The sequence below is a fragment of the Coccinella septempunctata genome, chromosome 2, assembly GCF_907165205.1.
Source record: "Coccinella septempunctata chromosome 2, icCocSept1.1, whole genome shotgun sequence".
NCBI lineage: Eukaryota > Metazoa > Arthropoda > Insecta > Coleoptera > Coccinellidae > Coccinella > Coccinella septempunctata.
Genome location: NC_058190.1, coordinates 41,260,683 through 41,287,412, shown reverse-complemented (window position 1 = coordinate 41,287,412; position 26,730 = coordinate 41,260,683). Strand labels below are relative to the sequence as shown.

At 34.2% G+C, this 26,730-nt stretch overlaps 3 protein-coding genes across 4 annotated transcripts in view; 2 read left to right on the top strand and 1 right to left on the bottom strand.

The window, feature by feature from the left end:
- Positions 1 to 127: 127 nt before the first annotated feature.
- Positions 128 to 7,520, top strand: LOC123307350 (INO80 complex subunit D). 2 transcript variants are annotated; one of them, XM_044889627.1, is made up of 8 exons: positions 128 to 348; positions 407 to 521; positions 584 to 831; positions 1,060 to 1,208; positions 1,792 to 2,184; positions 2,370 to 2,532; positions 3,645 to 3,848; positions 5,326 to 7,520. In XM_044889627.1, the coding sequence occupies exons 2-8, from the start codon at positions 490 to 492 to the stop codon at positions 5,586 to 5,588; spliced, it is 1,452 nt and encodes a 483-aa protein (XP_044745562.1). In that variant the 5' UTR covers positions 128 to 348; positions 407 to 489; the 3' UTR covers positions 5,589 to 7,520. The 2 variants fall into 2 exon arrangements, with proteins under 2 accessions (XP_044745562.1, XP_044745563.1); XM_044889628.1 differs by lacking the exon at positions 5,326 to 7,520 and adding an exon at positions 4,032 to 4,271.
- A 976-nt stretch (positions 7,521 to 8,496) lies between these two features.
- Positions 8,497 to 13,000, bottom strand: LOC123307697 (dolichyl-diphosphooligosaccharide--protein glycosyltransferase subunit STT3B). Its single transcript, XM_044890103.1, has 11 exons — positions 12,749 to 13,000; positions 12,469 to 12,687; positions 11,850 to 12,093; positions 11,007 to 11,205; positions 10,761 to 10,932; positions 10,503 to 10,681; positions 10,239 to 10,444; positions 9,887 to 10,158; positions 9,429 to 9,690; positions 8,984 to 9,222; positions 8,497 to 8,830 (listed from the first exon to the last, which is right to left on the bottom strand). The coding sequence occupies exons 1-11, from the start codon at positions 12,916 to 12,918 to the stop codon at positions 8,665 to 8,667; spliced, it is 2,328 nt and encodes a 775-aa protein (XP_044746038.1). The 5' UTR covers positions 12,919 to 13,000; the 3' UTR covers positions 8,497 to 8,664.
- A 12,753-nt stretch (positions 13,001 to 25,753) lies between these two features.
- The window catches only part of LOC123307757 (hemicentin-1), a 197,167-nt gene continuing 196,190 nt past the window's right edge, over positions 25,754 to 26,730 (top strand). Inside the window, exon 1 of the mRNA XM_044890186.1 lies at positions 25,754 to 26,406. Within this exon, the coding sequence (XP_044746121.1) occupies positions 26,274 to 26,406 (133 nt within the window). The 5' untranslated portion in view covers positions 25,754 to 26,273. The remainder of the gene's footprint in view (positions 26,407 to 26,730) is intronic.

The following is a 26,730-nucleotide window of genomic DNA, read 5'->3' as shown; positions in this document are numbered from 1 at the left end:
ACGATCGGCAGCAAAACAATCAGCAGAAAATATTAATTTTTACGTAACGAAAAACATGGTCTAAGTAAGTATCTATGATGTAGGCGCAAGTGCTATATTTATCTATCTTTATGTTGGTAGAATTGTTAATATTTTTATTCAAACGTCATTTGTCTCTTAAAACATTGTTGATTTTCAATTGTAATATTTAAGTAAATTTAATTCAATGTAGTATTGATTGATTAAAATAAACAATATTTTTTATGTTCGATCGTAGCGGTCAAGTTCACTATTCAATAAAATATAACACCAAAAAAATCAAAGCATAACCTAAATGACCTATGGGAATAGTGTTTATTGAAAGGATTGGTAAATTTAATTAATTGATTCAGTCTATTAATAACAACAAAACGGACTCTACTTACAGGTGTTTCAAATCATAATATCCTTTTTTTTATATAAAATTATTCATGTACTATGGTGGAAACGAACATGTATTAATACCATAAGATGTTCAGTTCGGGTAGTAAAACAAATCAAAGGTAATTGCTTTTACTATGAAATTCTTCATAGAGGTTTTAATACTTCATTTGATATATTTTAGATACAATGGCAATCTTGCCTCCACATTGGATAGAACAGTCAGAACAAAACCTAGTAACTCTCTCAATCACAATAGAACAACAAACAAAATTCAAAGAAGAAATGTTAAAAATCACCATGTGGATAAACACATCAAACATGCTGTCATGGAGAACGGCAGTAGAACTCAATTCAATATTAAAACTGAGGTTAAAGAGGAGATAGTTGATGAGGATTTAGACAGAAATTTAACTGCCCACAGTATTATAGGTCAGGAAGGGAACTATTTAAAGTTATCATTTATTTTATTCTACTACTCTCACTGAAATTATACTAATTTTATATTGAAAAGAATTTTATAGTTTTGATCTAACGATGGTAGTTATTTGAAGTTGAATACACTGTTTGGTCTCTCTTTTATTACTAGTATAACATTATTTAACTGTAGGTATTCCTTAATTCTAACAAGAAGATTTATATATCGAGTTATTGTTGTAGGTTTAAATTATGATAATGCTTTAACATCAGCAAAAACAAAAATTAATAAGGCTACACATCATGAAATGTTACAAAGGATAGACAATGAAAGTGGATATGATGATGGTCATAACCATTATCAGAAAAACTGGTTCAGTGCAAGTCTGGAGGTAACTGTATTGAGCTTTTAAATGTTTTTAATGGTAAAAGGGACATTATTTATACCAATAAAATATGTTAAACTCATTCAGTTTATCGTATTGATTATCAATACCTATAAACATTTTGATTACAAAATTACACCTAAGAAGAGTGTAGTACCTTTTTATAGTTTTTCAAAATTACAATAGCATGTTTATTTTAAACGAATTGGATAATACCTCTACTTGAAGGTGTATTATCTAGTCATTTCAGTAATATGTATACAATGTCCACTAGAAGTATCTCAAGAACCGAATGAGATTCATTCAAGAATATTTTGACATAAAATTTGAGACAATGAGTTAATTAATAGAGCTTTAAGATTGTTCTGTTACATATGAATGTTGAGGAATCGGGTCAATTTAGGGATGATCAGATTTTTGCTCACTGTGAAAACTTATGTTTTTTCCAGAGCAAACTAATTTTCATTGTGAATCTATGGTTGTCTTTCAGTTATCCATTATAATCTTCAGCAATTATGACCACCATTTTCAGTTCTGCAGAAATCTAAAGGATTCAATAATCATTAGTATTCTAATCTGAACTTTTCAGCGGATGAACTTGGAGAAGAGATCAAGGGAAGAAAGAATAGAAATAACGAGGCATGAATGTAGACGTCAACTACATCAGATCATGAGGAGTAATCTTGGACATTCGAATAAACTGTCTGATCTTTCCAACAGTAGAAAAAGTTCTGTTAAAGATTTGAGACTTCATCGAAATGGCTATGATAGGCTGGTTGCACCCAGAGTTTGTGAAATCGAAAATTGTTTCCAGCCTGCATTACCATGCACAAAATATTGTACATTACATATAATGTATAACCCAGAACAAGTTTTGTTCAGTTCTTGTACTGCAAAATTTGCAGATAACACCCAATGTTCAGTCCCCGTTTTTGATATCACCCATGAATTACCTCTGTGTCCAGAACATGCTAGAAAAAGGGTAAGAAAGTGTTTAAGAACTTTGAAATGAAGCTTACTGGAATGAATAGAGATAAGTTTCAGTTGGAAACATTTTCTTTCTAAAATATTCATCAAGAAGAAATTATGATGTTCACATAATTCATTGATATAATTAAGTTGATGGAATCTCCATCAAATGTTTATAATCGATGTATTTATTTCCAGGATAACTATAAATTATATCAAGAAGCAAAACCAAAGAAATTACGTAAAAAAGTGAAACCATCTGCTATGATCAGGCCACAAAAACGTAATAAAAAAAAGAAAAAGGTTGCTAAGCCTCTTGAAGTTATCACCCCAAGTGCAATATTAGAGTCCCCTATGAAAGGTATATATTTTTTGAAAATTGTTTCTCATTTTGATGTCAGGATATTTTGCTATCATCTAGTAGTCAAATCAAAGGTCATTATATTAAATTATCACAAATGGTATTTTTGTCACCTTAGATTCTGGTCTCATATTAGCATTTTTTCCTGCTGATGTAATTTGACAGTGCCTCTGGTGTCATCCAGGCTACTTCTAGCATTAGAATATTTTCTCAATAAGCAGTTCAACCAACCTGAAAATGTGAGAATCCTTCCCAAAACATTGAACGAACCAATAGAATATGCAAATAGCCTGAATTACACTATAAGCTCTTTCCGCTGGTGCAGTTTTATGACCCCCAATAATAAGGTAAGCGCCCACAGCTCCGCATCGTTGGCAACGTATAGGTAGCATCAAAAGGATAAATAACACTTCAAAAACATCAATCACTCTTAAAGTGTATGATAGCGAGTTTAAAAACACCCATTTCATCAGCTTGCAGAATTTTATTAACCAGGCGATTACGGTAAGGACCAGCGTTATCGTCAATTGAAATGATATTTCCAGAAGTCTTCTTGGCATCGATATTTCTTCCTTTTCTTCAATCATTGTCAATTCGAATCGAACTTATGCGTTTAAACAAGAAAAAAACAGGTTAAGCAACAAACACCATGGTTTTTTATCGATTTCCGAGTTTGATGAAGTAAAAAAGAAAATAATAAAAACAACTTATCCCAGTTTTTCCTGAAAATAATACATATTCCAGATAACTCAATGAAAGCCACCAATAAAGAGAAATTTATATGCGATGCCCAACAATTGTTGAGCAGAATATAAAATGACCTGTTAGATTACTTTACTTTTTCATAATATTAAATACGAAGATATGAATATTGGTTGTTACTTTCTGAGTAAAGCATATCTCAATCCTATTGATGGGTTCTGAGCGTTGCATACAATGCGGAACTGTGTATGCTTATCTCAAAACAGAGGTTCTACAAGAACATAAATTTATTGTGATACAATTTCGTATTCTATTAAAAGTTGGTAGGTACTGAATAAGCTGAAATGATTTTTCATTATCAATTATATATTTCACGTCAACACAAAAACTTATTGTTCCATTTTATACAGAAATAGAAGTTCAAGAAACAATTGAAACAGAATCCCCGGAACTTGTTGAAGATATGCACATAGTTGATCAAGTATTGGGCTTCAATGAAGCAGATGGTTTGGAGCATGATTTAACAGCCCAAGCTTCTCACATATTAGAGGAAACGGATATCAGTACAGTTTTGAGTACCATTCATGTAGATGAGTTCAATGACTTCTTTGCAGGTAAGTTGTTTTTTGTCTGTACGCCGCTAGTTTTTCAACATTTGAAACTTGATTAGTAACTCGAATAATGAATACCAAAATAATAAATTTGATTTTTATTCCACTTCTTTGATCAAGGACTTAATTACTTACGTAATTATTATCAAATTGGTACTCCTTAAGTACTTTGAAATTTATTTCCAGGAGTTGCAGATTTTGATTTTGAATCTTTTTTTGATGAGGATTCTCTATTGAGCAGTGATAATTCAACAATTTAATTTTTGTTGTTCTAAGCGGAAGTGAATATGTCCCTTTTTTTAATTTCACCTATCTAACATTGTATAAAACAGACAATAGCAGAGTTATGCATTTCCTCATTAGCCATACAGTGAGAAATTCAGAATTTCAGTATTTCGAAAATCATTTTTGGAATTCATATTGAGGGTATTCAGTGTTGGAAGAAATTTAGTTCAATGGTGATATAGAGAAAGATCGATCAGAAAGAAAAGGAACTTTGATAATTCTGAAGTGAGTTTGTTGGTTCTTAAGAGGAGCAAATGAAATATGTGATCTTAAACCAGTGACAGCTGAGTTAGGCAAATTATACCAAAGTGATATTTAGATTATGTGTTTATACTATTGTTATTTATGTTATTGTTTATTTTTTTACTTATGAACGTCACATTTATTAATAATTATTGATGCTTGACTTGTGGAGATGCAAAAGTAAGGTACAAAATTAATTTGAAGGTCATCTCAACAATTTTCTTTTTTATCAAACCTCACCTATGACTTGAGCAAAATGTTCTCGCAATTTTCAGACTTCAAATAAACATAAACATGTCTTGACGAAAATTAAAATTCGAATATTTTCAATCTAATTGTATTATTGTCATGAAAAGGAAAGTGTGAAAAAATTACCTGGAGAAAAATGAATAAAAATGTTACCTCCCTATGTTCTTTTTCTTTGTGAAAAGGAAAAAATATTTGTATGTGGTACATCCTTAATGTTTCATTAATAATGTTTCTTATCCTGTTCTTCAGAAGACGGTTTACTTTTTTAATTCTTGAGCAGAGGTTTGCCTGCGACTAAATTCAGCTAAAATATGAAATAAATTTCTAAGATTACAAAAAAAACGAAATTTTCTTCGACACTGGCAAGAAGAAATACTATTGAAAAATAGAGTGCTCAAAAATTGAAGTAGATATTCGAGAGAATACTTACTTTTAAAATTGAATCAAATTTTCATTTTTTTTTTATTCAAATATAAATTGCCAATTTTTCATTTCTCAACTTGTAGTACAACAAAATTATCACAATTGCATGTGTTTCTATAATGAACAATGATATCTTGGGATTATTAAAAAAAAAACATGGGTCGAGTTAAATTATAGACTTCGATTTTGTCTTCTTTTTATGCCTCCAATTTCTACATTTGACTTCGCATCATCTCATTCTGAAATTAAAATTCACTGATAAGTTTATATATCTGTACAGTGAATCGAAACGGCGAATTTGAACAGCCAACTCGAGAGGAGGCTGAGGAGTTGGAGAAAGCCTTGGCTGAGGTAGATAATGACGTGAAATCGTTGGAGAAATTGAGTCAAACTCACGGGCTCTTGGACTCTTTCTTGGATGAACAACTGGTTCATCTTCCCGACATGTTTCACAGTGTAAACGGTTTCGCAACGTGTGGAGACAGCATGGTGGCACAAACTTCTTCCTATCTCTTGCCTGTTGAACCTCATTCTCATTCTTAATCATTGTCGGAACATTTCTACGGCGTCACCTCAATAGTACAATTGATAAAATAGCAATGTAACTGGTATATGAAAAAATATCGATTGGTTATGTGAAATTTTCAAAGTATGTTTCTGCTAATATTTCATATCCAATAAAAGAATGCTCACACCAAAGATACACTTCAATTCTGTTCAGAGGCTGCAGAAGATTTGTATTTCCAAAACTCCATAGGTATTAATTCAAATGGATTTATTTAATTTCCAATGAAGAAAGATTTTCTTTTGATAGTAATTTATAACGGATATCAAATTTGAGAATTTGATTTTTTGTTGGAAATTTAATGAAGAATGGAATATTTGCTTGAAATACTTTGGAATGATTTATTGGTGAAGAAAATTTGATTCCTATTTTTTTTTTGGAAGAATTTTATTTTTGTGCTCTACAGATTTGTAAATAAAACAAAATTTTTCAGTGATAATGTAAAAAGTTAATTTGAATAGGTCCCTAGTCCAATTTGAAATCTGAATTTTAAGTGATCTTCATTTTCAGGAAGCTTCTTCATGTTTTTTTTTTCAATTCTTAAGTTGATTCAAGCTTTAATTTAGCCAAGACTGAATAAATTATGTAATTAGGTGAAGAATAGGTGATAGAGTGAATAAAATGTGAAGGTAATAATATACCAGTTACGGAAAAAATAGCAATGCTCTCGAAAGGGATAAAGAATTTCTTAAATAAGTATCATGGTATTTCTGATATTGATTGAAAAAGTAATTACAGAACAGGCGGATATTTTCAATATCATATATTTGGTTCTTGGAATATACTGTTCTTCAAATTCTTATTCAACCACAATTATTCTTATATAGGCATATCATAAGATAGATTCAGAAAAACCAAATTTTATACTTTATGTTCCTTTGGATATTTCAAAACGTAGATGAATTATCTTTCATTCCGAACTTCAATTAAGAAAATGAATAGGGGGAATGAAGTTAAATACATTCTACACAATTAATTTTTACCACAGGAAAAACTGTTTCAACAAATTTCATCATGCTATTGAAAATGTTCTGAATCTTATCAATGCAAATCACTGCCATTATTATAAAAAAACGTTTTTTATTCGGAAATATTGGATACAAAAATTTTGTTTTGGGATAAATGTTGTTCAATATATTTCTACTTGACGAATAAAAATGGATTTGCAGGTCACCATTTGAATTCGAAATTTAAACTTAACTTTCAACAATTCGAAACTACCCTAGAGAGGATATTGAAAATCTTTCGGCTCTCCATTGAATGACTACATTTTAATTAATTTACTCTGAAATCATCAATATCTGGAGTACTAACCATTATGAGTGTTGAAATGAATAAATTTTCTGAGACGTGATTGATAGCTAGATGTGTTGTGTTTGAGGTTTTGTAATATCAATGTAAGTTATTCCATTAGATGAAACTGAGGAGTCATGTGAGAAGGTGTAATTTATTTATTTATTCGAAGGAACTTTGGTGACATTTATATTATTTTTATACCAATCTATGTTTAGTGTCCGATTTGTTATCAGTTTATTAAAAATTCATTCATTGCCCCATGTATATTTTTGGACTTTTTAACATTATGAAGAGTATATTTTCTATACAATGAAGAAAAAATGATGAAAATCATCTGAAGAATTCACTATAGCTTAGTGACCCCCATTGTAATTTTTTTATGTATTTTTATACATATTCCATATGTCATGTGGATACAGCTTTTTGTTGATACTTTGATGTGTTATTTTCTTCGAGTTTAGATGAAAATTTCAATTGATGAATTTTTAATACATGAGTATATAACGTGTAGATTTCAGGATGAGGTAAAATAATTTAGTTTTTCATTTCTCTGATTCGTCTGTACATATTCTTAGAAGATACAATGTTAATAAAAAATTACCTTTTGAAATAAAGAGGCCTTTGATTTAGAAGTACGTTTTCAAACAAAAATTAATAACACATTGAATTTAAGATTTTGAGTGAATAATTATGTGTAAAGTGGGGTAATTCTAAGGATACATAGCAAATTTCGACCCAACTAGCTCCATGCATTCGAAATCCCTTGAATTTCATTTTGAAAAAATGTGTTGGATTTTTGCTTTTAATGCCCCATTCTATTTTTTGTTGAAACGTTGGAACAGAAGGGCAGCTGTAGATGATTTAGCGGCGAAAAGAGCTCTGATGGGGGGTGCAGTAGATCTTAAGATCGTTACTGAAATTTGTAAAGGACGACGTAGCATTACAGAGAATGATTGACCTTTATTTGGACCCCTTCACTATCCAACAGTGCATGTTTCAGAATTTTTGTTGGATGCAGACAATTTTTTGGTTATTTGCTCTACATCCCTTTGGTTAGTTTATTTGAGTAACAATTTTGCATCTGAGTAGTAAATTTATTCTCAAAAACTGTCAGGCTGGATATTAGGTTTGTATAATTTCGATTATTTCATGAAGTATGAATTTCCCTTTCTGGATAAGTATTTGGACTGTTTCCATCATCTTTATGGTGTGGTTTTTCTAACGTTATGACGTCTTCAATAATTTCAGAATCTGCCAGTACGCAGGAATAAAAATGCGAATCTTGAATCTTGAAAGAAGGCATGTCAAGATGTCTTGAAACGTTGGAAAAAACAAACCAACTAGATAACGGAAACAGTTCAGATAATTATCCACCAAGTATTCAGTCTTCATCACCAGAAATTTCACTTTCACAATAAGAATTTCACATTGAACATTGCTTCTTTGTGGTTATTTATCCAAGTATCAACATCGTCCATTTGATTTCACTGGTCTGATACTTTTCCACATTATTAGGATGATACGAAGTGAACAATTGTATTTAATTGGTCTATAAGTATGAACATGCTATGTGGGAAACAGAAAACCAAGTTAGTGCAAAATTTTTTATTGGCCTTACGTTTTATCACATCTTGAAAATATTTTAAAGAGAGAACCAATGAAGAAATGATGAGCAACAATAAAGACCAAAAATAACTGTAATATTCTGTGACAGTAAAAAAACATCTAACAACAATAAATTATATATTTTTGCACAGTCTATGATTTTTTGGAGGCAATTTTCTTGCCCTTTACTATAACTGGTTTATTCTTCAAGGTTCCCCGTTTACGTTTTGTACTCTTTTTAGAGACGAAATTAGGAGATTTCACCACCCTGTTGGCTACAGGAATCCTAGGCCGGTTGAATTCATCTGGTTTTTTGACTCTGCAACAAAATTTTCATTTTTTTTCAAGGAAAATTATTCATGTTTTGAATTGATATGTAAATGAAAAAAATCATCTAAGCAAAGAAAATGATAATTCATCATTGACTTCGTTGAGATATTTCTCATTTACCTGAATGAAATGTTATTCTTACCTATATATTCTGACCAACCAATGTTCTGTTGTATAGGCTTCTTCCAAGTATGTAAGTTGAAAATCTTTGTTTCCAATTACCGCGTTTCGTGTTCTATCGAAACCAGCTGGCGTTCTATAATCCAATTTCAATTCCCCAAATCTGTAATAGCTCAATTTGTACATCAGGCAGTTTAATAAAGTTGGTGAACCTTCAGCGTCTATCCTAAATTCTCCTTGTGAAGTGAAATAGTTACTTTCCTGGAAAAAATTTTGGATTTCTGATATATTCAAAATCTCGGTTAGAATCAAACTGTTATTGTATTATTTAGCATTTAAAAGGGGAAAATTAAGGAGTTATGTTAAATCAAGTGAAGCTTCCAATTATGAACATATTATTTTTTGAATTTGAGTATGATCTGTAAATAAATGTGATTTGCATTGAAAGATTTCAATTTCAGTCTTACTTTGATATCTTTGGGATGTTCTCCTTCAGCAATGCGCACCATCCATAAAAACTTATTAATATCATCTCCTGAATAACCGATGACACCTCCGAAGATTACTAAAACATAATCAACATCCAGAGCAGTCATAATTGTATATGCTGCACTTTCATTGGAGGACATTGCTTTACCCACAAGAGCGATATGGCTGTTGTTCCAAGTATTATTGTCAACAAGAGTTGTTCGATTGGCCATGCCTGCTATTTGATACCCGTAATCCCACCTAAACAAATAATAATTAGTGTGAAGGTGCAGTCAAATGAACTTGCAAATTTAATGGAAAAATCCCCTTTATACAGGGTACCCAGATTTAGTGTTCATATATTTCAGAGGGTTATTCTTGAAGTCAAAATATGAAGAAAACTTCAATGAACTATGTCATAATACGCAATGGAATGAATTAAATTCAGTTAACTCACCAACTCATGACTCTTGCTTCATCTGCAGTGTTCTGAGAAAGCCAGAAGTATGCTTCTCTAAAATCGTCCAGTATTTGTCTCGATCCATCGCTGCTGTATGATGCTAGCACTATACTTGGACTGGAATAAGCATTGCTTGTTACCCAGGTGCAATGGACGGCGAATAACATGAGTAAAAGTAAGATAACGACACTTATAATGGTTCTAATGTTTGGTCCAATACCATCAGGTTCTTTGTTCAACTCGTGCTTCATTTTAGGTACGCGCCCAACCTGAAAATTCAACGAGTGTCAGACAAGTATGAGAAAAAGCGTAACGGCAAAGGTTGAAATATCCATACTCAAATCTTTACCTTATCGTATTTCCTATTTTTAGGAGTAGCATGTTCTTCGCTTGTTTCTGTTTCTTCAGGCTTGGCTATTTCTTCATCTCTCAAGAATAATTCCAGCAGTCCACTGAATGCTATTCCACTTAAAATACACACTACTGGAGTTAGTGTTAACATCAAACGTACCATCACACCAGCAAAATATACAGCACTTAGAGCATACAAAACAACTGAAATTAATTAATTAATTTTAATTTTGCAATCTACCACAGAATTCAATTTTCTCACCAAACACCCTCTCATCGTTTATGTTTTTTATACAGTACCATAAACCAGCTGGGAACGTTGCAACTAAAACATGCAAGTCGAAGAAGAAAGAAAACCAAGTTGTAGGCTGATGCTCTGATACAGAAGCTATGATGGGAATGTGGATCTTAGCATAGCCTGTGTCCCACAGTGAGTAAAATCTGGAAGAAACATTAATAATAGTCTAGATTCTTTGTATCTGTTTTGGATATATTTTTTTTTTAATTGAAATTCACTTACCTTCCGCTCCAAGGTGCTATGTAACCAGCATATGTCAATAAAACTACACTTCCAAAAACTAATCCAGCAGCAATCAGACCACCATAAATAACCAGTGATTTAAATTCTGATTTTGACATCATACTTTGCAGGTACTTCAGGGTAGCCACCGCAAACAGAAGAGCAAAAACACCTAAAAAAAAACAACGATTTATAATAATTGCAACTATGTATGTAAGGTCACGGAAGTAATATCGAAATACTTGCCCAATGCTGCCATATGTTCACTGGTACGTATTGGTTGAAAACCAACAAACGGAATTTGCATGGACAAAATCAAACCGAGAATGTAGAAAGTTGTGTAGCTTGTGAAAAGTCGATTGGAAAATCTTCCCATCAACAAGAGAACAAAAACATGGAGGGGGATCAAGTTGATGATGAAGACATATCCACCCCATGCAGAAACCTAGAATCAAGTTAATGCATCAGGTGATTACCTCCTGTCCACATCAAATCCACTGATGTCAGTTATTTTTATCAATATAAAGGCGTTTGTGAACTCCTGGATTCAATACAAATTCGTTTTGTAGTAACCCATTTAGATAGATTATAATTTAGTTTGAATTTCAAGAGAGTTTGTTTTAACAGTCATGTCATTGCAAAGCAAAAGAGCACAAGAGAGTCGAAATTCCATAAAACTTTTTTTATGAATAATGAAATTATGACCTCAGATTTCTTCAAAATGTAAGGGAGCGCTTGATATGATGAATGAAAACATTATATCCCTCTTAAACCAAGCTTATTGTGAGCAAAGTAAATTGCGAGGTTGGCTGACTATATTTTTTCAATGGTGTAATAATCCTTACATAAAAACTAAGAAATGAGAGATGGAGAAGTTTATCAGGGAAAGTGACCACCATCCAATAAAAATCAGTATATGCAGTTGTTCTAATAAAGATCTAAAGTGGCCCATATTCAAATGGAATGATTGATTTAATTTTGAGTTATGCTTGATCCCAAAGGACTACCAAATATGTACTGTTCACTTCAATAATTCCATTATGGTTTAAGCTCATGACACCTATATAATATTGAAAATAAACTACGCACCATATAGAAATAAGAGAGAGCAGCTGCAACAGCCCAGAAAACTGATCCACTTTTTACACTTTTGATCCAAAGATAATAGGTGAACTGCAGGGCGAATATCGCAATTCCTTCATTATCATAACTGCCAGCCACAGAACGACTTATGTATCCAGGCACAATGGCAATAAAACATGCAGCAAACAGGCCAGCCCCAGCTGACCATAATTCTTTGGTTAAATAATATGTGGAAATTGATGTGAGCCCACTATAATTAACATAGATTCAATATTGAAAAACATACACTTTACAACCTAGTGGATATATTTTAATCTGCCTAGATTGTTTAAGGATAAATTCAACATATTCATCAGAGATAATATAATTATTCTAATAAGGAGCTCATAGATTTCTGAGATTTCCATTTTTAATAAGATAGGGGGAAGTTTTTTCATTTAATGTCGAGTACAGAGTTGATTTCATTCTGGAATTTAGAAACCTTGGTGATTCCAAAAGTTTTAACCATTCAAATTAATTGAAGTATATCAGTAATGCTGTTCATAAGACTATTTTCTGGATGATATCAATGAGTAAATACTTAATCAATACCTCTCAATATTAAAGATAAGCTGAAAATACCAACCTGAATATTGGTGCTAAGAATACACAAATATCTCTTATATGTACATTTATGTGCAATAAATGTAATACATAGTGTATACTACCCGAAGTTATCATCAGACCGGGGTACACAGTACCCCCAACTATTCGACCTAAGGGGTACCATGCTCTCTCATCAAACCAATTCAAAAAATTATAAAACCCATGTTTTACCATGTAGGCAGTTGCTCTATAATTAAACCTGCAAAATTATTCTTTTTCATATACTCAATTCATAGTGAGAACAGCTTCTTTTTTTTTACCAAGGGTCAAATTCATGTATTATACTTTCGAATCTGATGACTGCAAATAAACGGGACGAAAAGCCGGCAATCCATGCTAGCAGTAATATTACAAATATAAGTAGACTACTTATGCCCGTCTTGCTATTTAGTTTTGGAACAGACGATTTTTTGGTACCGGCTTGAGACATTTTTAAGTTTGACAACTAAAAACATGACACGCACACCTTCGTGGAGAAGGTTACTGGATTTTCGGCAAGATTGCATTGACAACTTGGCACCTAGCTTTTGATGTTGACAGATGACAGATGTGATAAGAAGGCACTAAACACTGTAGCCAACATGATTTTTTTGACGATTTAGAGTGACGCGAAAGAAGAGTTACTTTAGTTTTATTTGAATGAATTCATCATCAATAATGAAAATGAAGATGATGAAGACGCTGTTCATAAGAGTCAATGTCAATGACTGTTTAGACTGTTAGAGTTACAGTGACTGTAGATCTAGTTACAGAGACTGTAGATATAGTTACAGTGACGGTAGATCCAGTGATTGTAGTGGCTGTGGATTCAGTTACAGTTTTCTTCTGTTTCTCCATACAGATTTATTAAGAAGGAAGCTCCTAGATGACACCACTACGTCCAAAATGAGCTTTTGTGAAATTGATATTCAATCTTTTCGCTTATATTGAAGAGTTAATCTCTTCATGAGAAGAATGTTAATTTTATAAGGACAACATTGATGTTTTTATACACTGACCCTGACATGAAGAAAAAATGAGAAAACTCTAAAGGAGGGTGTTCATGGGCGTCTCATTTAGGTAGACATGGTTGAACACGAAAATTTCAAGGTTCTATCTTTTGAGACGTAACATAATTTTCATTTTCATTTCTTGTTTGTATTCATTCTGTTCATTCATTCATTATTTGCGCTATGTAGGTATGAGAAAGCAGATAAAAATTGACTTGAACCACCCTTTTGGAAAAAAATTCCATTGTACGCGCTTGAAAATACCAATTCTTTATTCGGACGATGCAGTATGACACAAATAAGGAGTGGAGCAAGAATCAGGAACAATAACAATAAAAGCCAGAAGGGCGGAAGAAACGGCCGGACAATAACAATAAATAGCACCCATGTTCAAAACTGCGTGAACGGAAATCATATTCGCTTAATAAAATTTTGGGCTGGCATGAATATATCTGGAGTAATATCCACGTAAATAGTCTGTTTTCATGCTTGTCCACTAGCCGAATGATAAATGGATATGTGTTGATGTGCGAGAACTGCAGTTATAAGGAAAATTTATAACCCTTTGGGTGAGACGAATTTCTGTATACAAACTAGAGAAATGTAGGAACTAGACACCCCTTCGGGGGTGCCTTCAATATTCTTAATATTCATATTTTCTCGTATAATGCGCCGTTTTTGAATAATTCGATATTCAAAAATTAAATAGTATCATTGAGTGGGTTTAATACTCAATGATAGTACATATCTGTGAAATTGGAAAACTTGGGTATTTTGGCTGAATGCAGCACAGTATTAAAGATCCACAGATGTGTGTCACAGATTTAGCTAGTAATTCTGAAGGTAATTTTATTTTTCCAGGGGTAGCACAGCTCATTATGAAAATTAAAAATAGTATATCTAATTATCAGGGCTGAATAGTATGGGAAAAAAGTGTTTCGAGTAATTTGATGTTCAAAAAGCAAAAAATATCTGTGAACTTTGAAAAATTGGGTACTTTGGCTGTTTAAGAGATCCACAGATGCGTAGTGTCACAGATTTAGCTAGTAATTCTGAAGGTTATTTTGTTTTGCCAGGGGTGGAACAGCTCTTCATAACTTAAAATGGGTATATCTTTTTATCAGGGCCGAATCGGAAATAATGGTATAGGAAAAAAGTTATTCTTTTGACCTCAAGAATCCACTGTTAAAATATTTGTACGAGTCAAAGACTCACCCTGTATACAGGGTTGCCATCCATAACTTTCCACCCCGAATTTTGAGCTTTTGGATGGAACGCTCGGACAGGTCAAATTTTGTTGAAAGGGGGACAGATAAGGGTATTCAAATGAGTTTGATATCACTACCCCTCTAGCCGCAACCCCTAACAGCTCTCATTTTTGAATAGGGAAAAGAGGTCGAGCAGCACCTTGTTGGAAAGACAATTCAATTTCCTGCATGAGTATTTTTTTTCATCGCTTTATTATTATACAGAGTGACTCAGTATTCCATCAATAACTTTCACACGCCGAATTTGGATCTTTGAGATGGAAAAATCGCTCGGATGGGTCAAAAAATGAATTCGATATCACTACCCCTCTAGCCGCTACCCTAACAGCAATTATTACAATTTAAACGAAAGCGCACAATTTACGACCTATTATCTCTATTCAAAAATAATTGCTGCTAATAATTGCTGTTAGGGTAGCGGCTAGAGGGGTAGTGATATCGAATTCATTTTTTGACCCATCCGAGCGATTTTTCCATCTCAAAGATCCAAATTCGGCGTGTGAAAGTTATTGATGGAATACTGCGTCACTCTGTATAATAAAAAAGCGATGAAAAAAAATACACTCATGCAGGAAATTGAATTGCCTTTCCAAAAAAGTGCTGCTCGACCCCTTTTCCCTATTCAAAAATGAGAGCTGTTAGGGGTTGCGGCTAGTAGGTAGTGATATCAAACTCATTTGAACACCCTTATTCGCCCCCCTTTCAACAAAATTCGACCTGTCTGAGCGTTTTTTTGTTATTCCATCCCAAAGCTCAAAATTCGGGGTGGAAAGTTATGGATGGCCCACCCTGTATAATATTGCTTCTTGCTTCCATTATTCAAAGTACACATCGATCCGTTCCCAGGGAATTCGAATCCCTCTGTACGTGAAATACCAAACAAAAGAGTTAACAAATGCGAATCTGGTTCTGAAACAAGCATATTCAGTTTCATTAGCGGGACTACGCCAAGCCCAGACTGAACCTAATTAGTAATAACTGCACTGGAAAAGCCGTCAGTGTCCAGCTTTACCTCGAATTGCCTTATGAGACCAACATTCGTTTCAGTCGAAAAATGGGAAGCAGAATTAGAAATAATTGCATTCTCCTTGAAGCAGTTCGCATCCATACTATCCTGAATAATTTACCACGAACGTTTTGATTACACAATCGAAATAGAGGTTGTTTCAACTGATTCACCCCAATCTTGGTTGAATATATGTACCAACTAGACCACTTTAAAATATACAGGGTGTTTCCACTTTTGTGTTTTGTGGCGATCTGCCAGTGATCTGCGGAGCAAACAGTATTCAGAAGTGGCATGTCTGGAGAATACAGAGGGTACAGTAAATTGTTTCACTTGAGCGTTTCTAAATATTTTTTTTTCGAATTTTGCGAGATGAGGCCTTTCAACGTCTCACTGTTCAGTTCATTTTCCTTGATTTTTAATGATTCCCTTGGATTTTAATTGTACGAAACTATTTGTTGCTTGCTTCGTGTTTTTGTCTGTCCAGACTCCAGAAAGGGGCTTATTGTCTTCTCAAAGCATTCCCTACATGATTTTTCATTTGGAACATTGTCACCATAAACTCCCACAAGCATTCGATATATATTTTAGCTGCACTTTTATTTCAATTAAAACAGACAACTATAACCTCCTGTAAATGCTGTTCAGTTAACAGACTAAACACACAATATATTCATTACAGTAAAAAAGATTTTTGTATGAAATTCAAAGCGATGTGAGAGTTCAGAGTTCAGACTGATGTCTGAATCTAAATACCGTATCTCAATTCTTCACATTTCACCTTTGAAAACCCGTATAGCGGAAGTTTTGTCATTCGTTTCTCGAACGTAAAAAAAGTGAATATTGCGAGAACTTGGTGTTTTAGTATAGGAGGAGTACCTATACAACATGCACGTATGTTATGGCTTATTTTTATTTATTCGAACAGTAACTTTATTTTCTTGAGTATTAGCTAACTATACATTATCGTTAAGTACTGGGTAAATAATGACTATATTTTTATTCCAATATTTTGTTCCCGATGGAAGTTGAGTGAAAATTATGGTGGAGTAGTTGAGTAGTATAAAATGAACATTTCGATATATTTTTCATCAATACGAAGTCCTTGTTTTCTTCCCTCTGTTCTATATACTTCTCACAGAATTATCTATCAAAGTCGGATACAGATACTTACGTTAACTAGAAAGGAAACCTTTCAATTCAGAAGACAATTTTCTTACTATTCTACTGTTCGAATTTAAGTCGCAGGTGTTTTGAGCAAAACAAAACAACGGAAATAGCAATCAGAATATCTTTTGCCTTCGAGATAGCTTCATTTCTCACGAACGTGTCAAATCGGGGTAAGATTTCAGTTGTATTGTGGATATTTCTCGGAAGACGAATACCCAAACATTTTCTGGATCTTTATGATGAGAATATGCCTCATGAAATTGTGCATATATTACTTGTTCTCCCCCTGCTTCCACAGCATTTATACTTGGATCAATTTTTTTCCCTGAAGAGTATTTGAATAAGATTTATTAATGCTTCGAAGTGAAATCGAGGAAATTTTGCTACAATGTGTTTTTGATTGTGAGATGTAGTTCGTGTTTATTAATTTCAGCAAAAGAACTTGAAGCTGGCAACATTATAGGTGCTTTTTTCACCAATAAATAGTAGATTTTCACTTCAAGCATGCCATAATTGGAAAAAAGTAAAAGTTCCGAAGTATTTCTCTCTCTTTGTGGATACTGAAGAACGTCTCTAGAGTCCGGTAATTTGCATAGGGGAGACGTCGAAGTCCTGAATTTTTTAGTAATAAATCTCCCGTTCAAACGGCAAATGTGAAAACAGGAACAGGGAGAACCTAGGCTTGTAGCTATGCTCCGGCAAAGTTTCTGGAAGACCGTCCATTATGCGGTAAAAACGTCGACCGAAGAAAAACGGTATGGAAATAGGATCTATCAGAGCTGAAATGCCATATACAGGGTGCATTCGTCAAGAAGATTACCACACTGATAGAAAATTTGGTTGATGGAAAATAATAATCGAAATTTGAAATATTTTTCACAGCTTTGCTTTTTATCATTCTGAAGCTTTACGAGCTCTTAAGTCTTAAGCCCGTTTGCAACAGCCGAGAATTCTCTAGAAGATTTACTCGAGATTTCATGCGCCGTGAATTCTTTACCGTTACATACGCACTTTCGGTAGAATTCTCTGTTCAGTTGCATACAAAATAATCTCTACCGTTTTCTTACCAAAATTTGGTAGAGAATTCTCCAGAGAATTCTCGGCTGTTACAAACGGGCTTTAAACGATATATGTATCGCAAAAAGGGGCTCCTTATAGAATATTGTTCGGGGTTGGCTAGATTGCAGAGGGTATACGGGTGAGTGCCTAAAGGTGCCATTACATTTCTCTCTGTACTGATATTTTACGTACTTCTTATATCTTTTGAGATATGCGAATGCAACTTTTTGAAAACTCACTCTTTATATGCGTTTCATTTAATTATTGTATTATGAATTTCTATCATCAAGTAAACGCCATCACAATTATAAGTCGCAATATGCGTTTTATGTTTTATATACCTACTCTACACTTTTGGGAAGGCACTGTAATATCGGTTTCCCGATATTTATTTGTTTTCTGACATACCCAAAATGACGTTGCGCAGTTGCACTATTTACCCCTTTTAGTTGAGTGAGGTTATGATTACCAAAACAGATAAAAAATACTCGGCTGCCTTTGGTATCTCCATACGCCACGTCACACAAGCGCGCATTGGCGTAACTATCATATAATCAGGCAGTGCAATTTAAATAATAACAACGTTCGGCTACAAAAGTTGAAGTAATTTTAAGTTATCTTCTTTTTTACTTTACCTATTTTTATTATCTGTCGATACGCCACTGCTAACGGTCCCAGATCTGTCAATCGGCCAATCGGCATTGAACTGAATTGCAACTGCTTTCTATACCTATTCTGGATTTTCACAAAGTGGTAGTGTTATTTTACCATAAGTGACATTGACTCTTGAATAAACAGAACAGCAGCCATTTGGCTACGATTTTGACTCAGAATATTCACAGACAGAAGCAATAGAGAGAAACGTTAAGTTTTAGTAAAAATATAAAATGTTCAATGAAACAAAAGCGACTAATGCGAGTGAAAATGAAATTTGAATTTGAAACCGCGAAAGCTGCAGTAAACGAAAAAAGCAGCAGCATTCACCAATGCAAGATAGTGGTGGATACTAGTGGCAATACTGACAGAAAGTAATTCTGTTATTCTTTCGAAATTCAGGTGTACATAACTAACGGCGAAAATAATAAATAAGCCAAAATAGCATGTTTTTATAAACCTGAAAGTAAAAATAGCAAAACTATATTCGAATTGAAGATTCAACAAGATTATCATAATTATTTTCAATTTACATTTTTCTAGCAGAAAATGTGTTCAATAAAAGAAATAGGTATTTCATGTTGAAATATGTTATAGTTAGACAAGATATTTCAAGATTTCTTGTGTTCTCGACTTGTCTTGAAATTCTGAAATTACTTCTCGTCTTGAAATCAAGACAAGTGCTTGAAAATATTACGAACCTGTCGACCTCTACTTTTGGAACTCTATAAGTCATTAGGTATTTGCCACCATAGATTAATCTATGTTTACCACCACAAATGATCTTATTATTTCAACTCAGTTGAATAAATCCAAATTTTCCCTAAGCCTTGTGCAGACTAGGCTAGTAGTTCAGTCGAGTAGCAAGTATTTTATAGTGTGAACACTATATTTAGTCGAGTCGTATCGGGTGTTTTAGCTACAAAATTACTGGATACTAGACTGAACTAGTAATCAAATCTGAACAAGGCCTTTGGGGAAGTGAGAAATGCTTTCAAGTTGAATATATTTTTCAGGGTTGGTTATACAGTCTCAGCCAATGTGATTCCTTATGGACCTATGCAAGTACCTTTCTAGAATCACCAGTTCTACTAACTAAAGTGGCGACAATGAATGCCACAACGGATGGTTTTCAAAATTGAAGGTTCTAAAAGTCGAATCGCCTCGAATCTGCGGAGTTTTCTGTCGCTCCCCGTACAACATGAACAATAGGAAATTCAATACAATAAATCGTCGACGGTTTTTTTCGTTTAGCCGAGGTAATAAGAATGCGTCCGGAATAAAATATTGGAAAATTTGCGAGATTGGCTCGGCGTTTGATTGCCAACGACCGTGGCACGTATAGATATCAATGACAAATGAGCTTATCTGTTAAAAACTCTAGCCTTACAGGCCAACAAGTTCGAGATTTACGTTAAAGGGAAGCCGTAAATCTTGAACATCGCTGCTTCTTTTTCAATAAAGTGCAAACGCGCCTTCCAAACCGCCAAACTTTCCCGAAATAATTCAGGAAAATGAGAGAGGCCAGCTTTGAGAGCCGTGAACTTTTGCCGTTCATAATAGATTGATATACGCAGCTGATCGTCTGGCAAGGCATTAGTTCCGAATGGGAGGAACTCTTGATGTATGTTCAATCCGAAGAGTATGGGGAAATGTTCCTGAGTGATACGGGAAAATTAATTTTATGACGATGCTGAAAAAAGTGCCTCTTAGCAGTGGCGGAACGCTGTAATCTGAGACGGGGACAAAATTTTGATGTTCACCTCAAATTAAGCACAACTTCATCACCTGGCTCAACTAATATCTAATAAACATAACATAAATCTGGAATAAAATAAATATTTCTTCTTGAAGGTGTCGCTTTTTTTAACAGAAGGTAGAACTAGTCGAAATGAAGCGTTTCATCAAAAATCACCTATACAAAACTTCCAAAATTACAAATTTGAGAAAAAAATTGAAAATGATTACTGAAATATATTCTTATACGACCCCAGATCGTTTGTTAGCTGAATTATCGCAAAGCAGTGGGAAAAGACTTATCTCCTGATTCGACCATGTGGTTTCCTTTAGGATATTGGCTCGTTCGATATTCACGTGGTAATGAAAATGGAAACTTGGGATTGCCGAATTGTTGTCATTATTTTTTAGTAACTTATTACACGATTTTATGAAATGGCTCATTTCCATACTAACTGACAGAAGAGACTTAGGGCACAAGTGTAAAAAATAGTTCAAAATCTCACCAATAAAATTCGTCTAAATTATTCACGAATTTTTTCACAATAGGCATCACAATCTTCTTGTTCGAAGATTTCAACAATCGTCGTAAAAATGGGTTGAAATGGGGAGACATCATAGCACTTTTTCAACATAACTAACATAGGCACTTTCAAGAAACTGCCTCGATTTTCTACATTTTTTTCACCCTAAATTGCACAATACAAAAATTATTTTTCCCTCAAGTGACCTGATGCATCTAATCCGATAAACTTGGTAATGAACCATTCATTGTCCAGCCTTATATTTATGTTTTGTTTCGAAGCAGGGGCACCTTCCACAGTCCCGTACTTGAAATTCAATGAAATTTGTCGAATTTCTAGGGGTTGTATCTCAGCTATCTTGGATATTTTGTATAGACAATTTGTGGCGAAACGACTTATTTTGATGAGTTCTACCTTTTGTCAAAAAAAAAGCGGAATCTCTGAAAACACCCTGTATATTCTTTTGAAATGAAGTGATACAAACTTTTACAATCCAGAAACAATGAAGAGGTTGTAAAGAAATGGCAACAAGAGGCAGATCCTAGAACCTGTTCTTCCTTCCAAATCTCAGTGTAAGAAGAGGAAATATGATAACGGGGTAGCATACAATACATATCCTCGTGTGATACATAGACAAAAAACCTCAGAAAAACTCCCTGTCTATAAATGTAATGATTATGAATTTGGGTAAGGAATAAACTGACATTATTATATTGAAGGACATCTTCTTCATAGGAACAAAATCCAAAAACTTCTTCACCCCTCTTCAGAGCATGATAGTTGACGAAAAGAGAATAATCTGAAAAAAAAAGAAATAACGAGAGGGGTACCTATTGAATTTTATATTTCCCATTAAATATTATAATTTTGAAATTTGTAACCCATCTCAAAAAAGAATCGGTCACCGAATGAACTCCTCCGAAACCACCCTTGAATTTATATTTTCTGGAACTCTTTACCAAGTAGTCTCTTCTTCTGCGCCACACTCACATCTGTCAACAGCATTCCATCTAAAGAGTATGCTATTACACCAACCATCATGACCATCAGTCCTAAGTCGATTCAGCGTACACAAAATTTTTCTAGGAAGCTCAAATCTAGGGATTTTTTTGAAGGATAAATAATCAAACCTTTATTGAAGAGATTACGCGAATTCCATTCTGAATGCCAAAATTCTTTGTGACTATTATTCCAATAATGAAAATCATCAGTCCATAAAGGCTTAAGAGATTTCAGTCTGGCACTTCTAGAATCTGGTATATATGGCCAAAGATGCCGTATGAAGTGTGATGGCATCAGCAACCTATGAAGGACAAGCTAATTTGTGAAGTATATTGTTCCTTGAGTTTAATTTTAAACGTAAACTTTCCGAATAAACTTTGAAATTCAATGAAGAATCTAAATTTTATTTAGATAATAAATAAAATTTCCGAAACGTCACTGAAAGAATAAAAAGTTTTCATTTTAGTTCCTTGTGCTGATAAATACATAAGACTGTTGTTTTTGGGAAAGATACAAATTTCGACTTTCAAAATTCATTAAGTATTCAGCACAGGGTCGCTCAGAGCTGTGCAGGGACCCAGAGGATGAAGATTCTCATTATTGGGCCCCTTTCTGAACCAATTTTCCACATACAGGATGTATATGTAATAGGAAAAAAGAGAAGATTTGTGATTACTTTTCAGTACCTTCATGGGCTTCGAATTCTGAAAAAATGCTTCGGAAGTCGGTCCTGATCAGCATCCTCTAGCGTTAAATTTTGTCATACGATCTAACTTCTACTCCTACTCAGCTACAACATTTGCCAAAACATTCATTATTCAGTCGTTTCCGCGAGTGATATGAAAAGTAGACCGAATGATTTCTGCTGGCTTGACTACCGAACCCTCATCGCTTTTCGAATACCAAACAATTTCATAGGTATAGAGTTCCACGACTTTTCGCTCGATTTCATTGAACCAACAGGCTATCACTGTGACCCCTCAAATTCACACATGTTCCATTTCTCTTTCGGCATATCATCTGCACCTACATCTGCTTGAAGGTACGCCCCTGGAGCATCTGTGGAATTTTTTTATTTGTCATATTGGTATGGTGGTCCTGGTCCTGGTGTCGACAAGTACACGTTGTGGGAACTTCATGGCGGCTTTTATAAGAATCAGATGATGACAAACGCGTCCTAAAAAATTCTAGGAACACATATTGTTTTAACTAATGAAAGTATTACGTCCCATTTTAACAGTTTCCAAGAGCCTTTCGCTCGTCTCCATCTCGTACAAGACTGATGCATGTCGAAATTATGTTTAATTACCGTTTAGATGGGAATCGCTAGAATTAGTTTTCTAGGAAGGTGCAGGCGATGAATCATGTGGGAATTGAAAAAATAATGTTTCTAGGCGCCTCTGAATTTTAATGAGGAACGATTTTGATTATAACTCGAATTGAAAATCGGCCCTTATTAGTGAATGTAGAATATTCACGCCAAAATCTCTGTGGAAAAGTACAAAATGGCTCCAATAACAGATTAATTTTACTAGAGATTAAGGGTAGGTGGTCATGACATCTTCCTGATCGTCCTGAATAGAGAATAAGCCCAAAAAGCTCTGTAATCCTTCGGAATATTATTCCATTCAAAGTCATGTTAACATTCGATTGGGTGTCCAATATGCGATACTAAGCTACACCAGCCAAATTAGCCTGCCAAAATCGGAAGCATAGTATAATTTGTTACGTTTTTATAACAATTTATTACACCACGGTCGGAATTTTATTACACTTGCCAATTTCGAGTTATTCCTGTTTATTGTATAGGTCCTACCCCTTTGTAACTTTTGAAATGATCGCGGAATGGAATTTGGATTAGGATTAATCACAAATCAATAACAGAGGAAAATCCCGTACTCGCTTTCAAATATTTCAATACCGTGTATTATAATAACCGGAAACCCCAATTCGATCAGACGAATATAACAGGAGAAATCGCAGATTTTTTTTGAAAATTGCCATTTCCAAGATGAAAATTTATACTAAGGGAAATAGGCTTTCGAAATTGCTCGTAATAGATTAAGCGTGTTCGAAAACCTATATTTGCTAACCAAACATCGGATATCTAACACTGTTTATCAGAAAATGAAAGTTTTAATTTTGCCATTTTTCATCTTTCGAGTTAGGTGGTATCTAGGCTTTCCAGTCATTTATCTCTCAATAAAAGTAACCGTAGATGGAAATGTGATACATATTCTGAAAGAGCAACACTTCTAGTAATAAATCTGAAAATTTAATCCATCTAGGTGCAACCGTAAGGCCTTGACGAATTTTTAACTGAACCCATCATTTTCAGGATTTTTTGAAGGTCAGCTTTCGAGTCGTTTATAGTTTATCTCTCAATAAAAGTAACCGTAGATGGAAATGTGATACATATTCTGAAAGAGCAACTCTTCTAGTAATAAATCCTGATAATTTCATCCATCTAGAATGAACCGCTCGGTCTTGACGATTTTTTAACTGAACCCATCATTTTCAGGATTTTTTGAAGGTCAGCTTTCGAGTCGTTTATAGTTTATCTCTCAATAAAAGTAACCGTAGATGGAAATGTGATACATATTCTGAAAGAGCAACTCTTCTATTAATAAATCCTGATAATTTCATCCATCTAGAATGAACCGCTCGGTCTTGACGATTTTTTAACTGAACCCATCATTTTCAGGATTTTTTGAAGGTCAGCTTTCGAGTCGTTTATAGTTTATCTCTCAATAAAAGTAACCGTAGATGGAAATGTGATACATATTCTGAAAGAGCAACTCTTCTAGTAATAAATCCTGATAATTTCATCCATCTAGAATGAACCGCTCGGTCTTGACGATTTTTTAACTGAACCCATCATTTTCAGGATTTTTTGAAGGTCAGCTTTCGAGTCGTTTATAGTTTATCTCTCAATAAAAGTAACCGTAGATGGAAATGTGATACATATTCTGAAAGAGCAACTCTTCTATTAATAAATCCTGATAATTTCATCCATCTAGAATGAACCGCTCGGTCTTGACGATTTTTTAACTGAACCCATCATTTTCAGGATTTTTTGAAGGTCAGCTTTCGAGTCGTTTATAGTTTATCTCTCAATAAAAGTAACCGTAGATGGAAATGTGATACATATTCTGAAAGAGCAACTCTTCTAGTATTAAATCTGAGAATTTCATCCATCTAGAATCAACCGCTCGGTCTTGACAATTTTTTAACTGAACCCATCTTTTTCAGGATTTTTCGAAGGTCAGCTTTCGAGTCGTTTATAGTTTATCTCTCAATAAAATTAACCGTAGATGGAAATGTGATACATATTCTGAAAGATCAACTCTTCTAGTAATAAATCCTGATAATTTCATCCATCTAGAATGAACCGCTCGGTCTTGACGATTTTTTAACTGAACCCATCATTTTCAGGATTTTTTGAAGGTCAGCTGTCGAGTCGTTTATAGTTTATCTCTCAATAAGAGTAACCGTAGATGGAAATGTGATACATATTCTGAAAGAGCAACTCTTCTAGTAATAAATCCTGATAATTTCATCCATCTAGAATGAACCGCTCGGTCTTGACGATTTTTTAACTGAACCCATCATTTTCAGGATTTTTCGAAGGTCAGCTTTTGAATCGTTTATCTCTCAATAAAGGTAACCGTAGATGGACATGTGTTACATTTTCTGAAAGAGCAACTCTCACGGACCTGGTGTGATAAACTATAATAAAAATTGTAGTATGGTTTACGTTTTGGGAGGATGATTTGGTTGGTGTGGCAAATACTTCTTTGGTGAGTCTGCTCTTAATACTTAGGGACGTATCAACGTATCAGTTTCCAATCAGCGAGGATCAAACTGTTGATTTATTGAAAACGCTGTTACCGTGAATGTCTTTCACTTTGTTTATCATCTCACGATCCTTGTTTGGACGATCCGTAAGGCAAAATAAATCAAATCCGTAATCGACTGAGGGATCGGGAACACGTGCATAACCAGAGATTCAATCGCATCTGTCGATATTCCATCAACCTCCATCACTTCAACACTGAACTATGCGAATAATGCAAGTGGAGTGTAAGGAACGGGAGACTTACAACTTCCAAGAATAGACGCGAATACTTACTCCTATTTAAATGGTTATAAATAAAAATAACTAGAGTAAAAAGTTAGTAGGAGCGAGGCAAAATACGAGAAACGCTCCCGTCTCCACGATCGGAATTCAGAATCTCGGGAGACCGTAGCTGAGTCACACGTGCGTAGAATGAGCGTTATGGTTTCGTTGCGTTTCGGCACTGAGGCAGCGCGAAAATTCGAATTTCTGGACCGTGCGGGACTGGGATGGGTTAAGGGTGTTTCAGAGTGAAAATATGGGTTTCATCTCGTTGCTGTCCTGTGGCCCGAGTGAGAAATTCGGTGTGTCGTGGAATTGTGCCGGGATTATCCTCCTGTGGTCTGCTTGCTTCGGATTATGCTTGGATAACACAGAGTTCCAGAAGAGTTGTGAGTTGAAGTCCATCGAGTGGTTAGTGCGTTTCTTGCACTTGAAGATTTCAAAGATAATAATTTTTTCTGAAATCTCCTAACCTAATCCTACGTTGTCATGGTTCAATCATTGCGTTATTTGTTATCATTGGGATTTTTCACTAACCTGCATTGAAGAATATTTGTCGTCAAATAGGCTATGGAATTTTGGAAGATACTATGTGTCAAAAGTATTTCTCTTACAGCTTTTGCCATAACATTTTCCAGGTAAACTATCGTCCGGCTTAGTATGCCAAGTTAGCGTTCTGGATTGTTGTATTAAAATTATCAGCAAGCATTTAT

Excerpts from the sequence above, each read along its gene's own strand:
- LOC123307350 (XM_044889627.1), top strand. The coding sequence starts at position 490 with ATGTTCAGTTCGGGTAGTAAAACAAATCAAAG. Across the intron at positions 832-1,059 it reads AACTGCCCACAGTATTATAG|GTTTAAATTATGATAATGCT; the intron begins GTCAGGAAGGGA and ends TTATTGTTGTAG. Across the intron at positions 2,185-2,369 it reads CAGAACATGCTAGAAAAAGG|GATAACTATAAATTATATCA; the intron begins GTAAGAAAGTGT and ends ATTTATTTCCAG.
- LOC123307697 (XM_044890103.1), bottom strand. The coding sequence starts at position 12,918 with ATGTCTCAAGCCGGTACCAAAAAATCGTCTGTTCCAAAACTAAATAGC. Across the intron at positions 9,223-9,428 it reads AACATCCCAAAGATATCAAA|GAAAGTAACTATTTCACTTC; the intron begins GTAAGACTGAAA and ends AATTTTTTCCAG. Across the intron at positions 8,831-8,983 it reads TGGTTGGTCAGAATATATAG|AGTCAAAAAACCAGATGAAT; the intron begins GTAAGAATAACA and ends ATTTTGTTGCAG.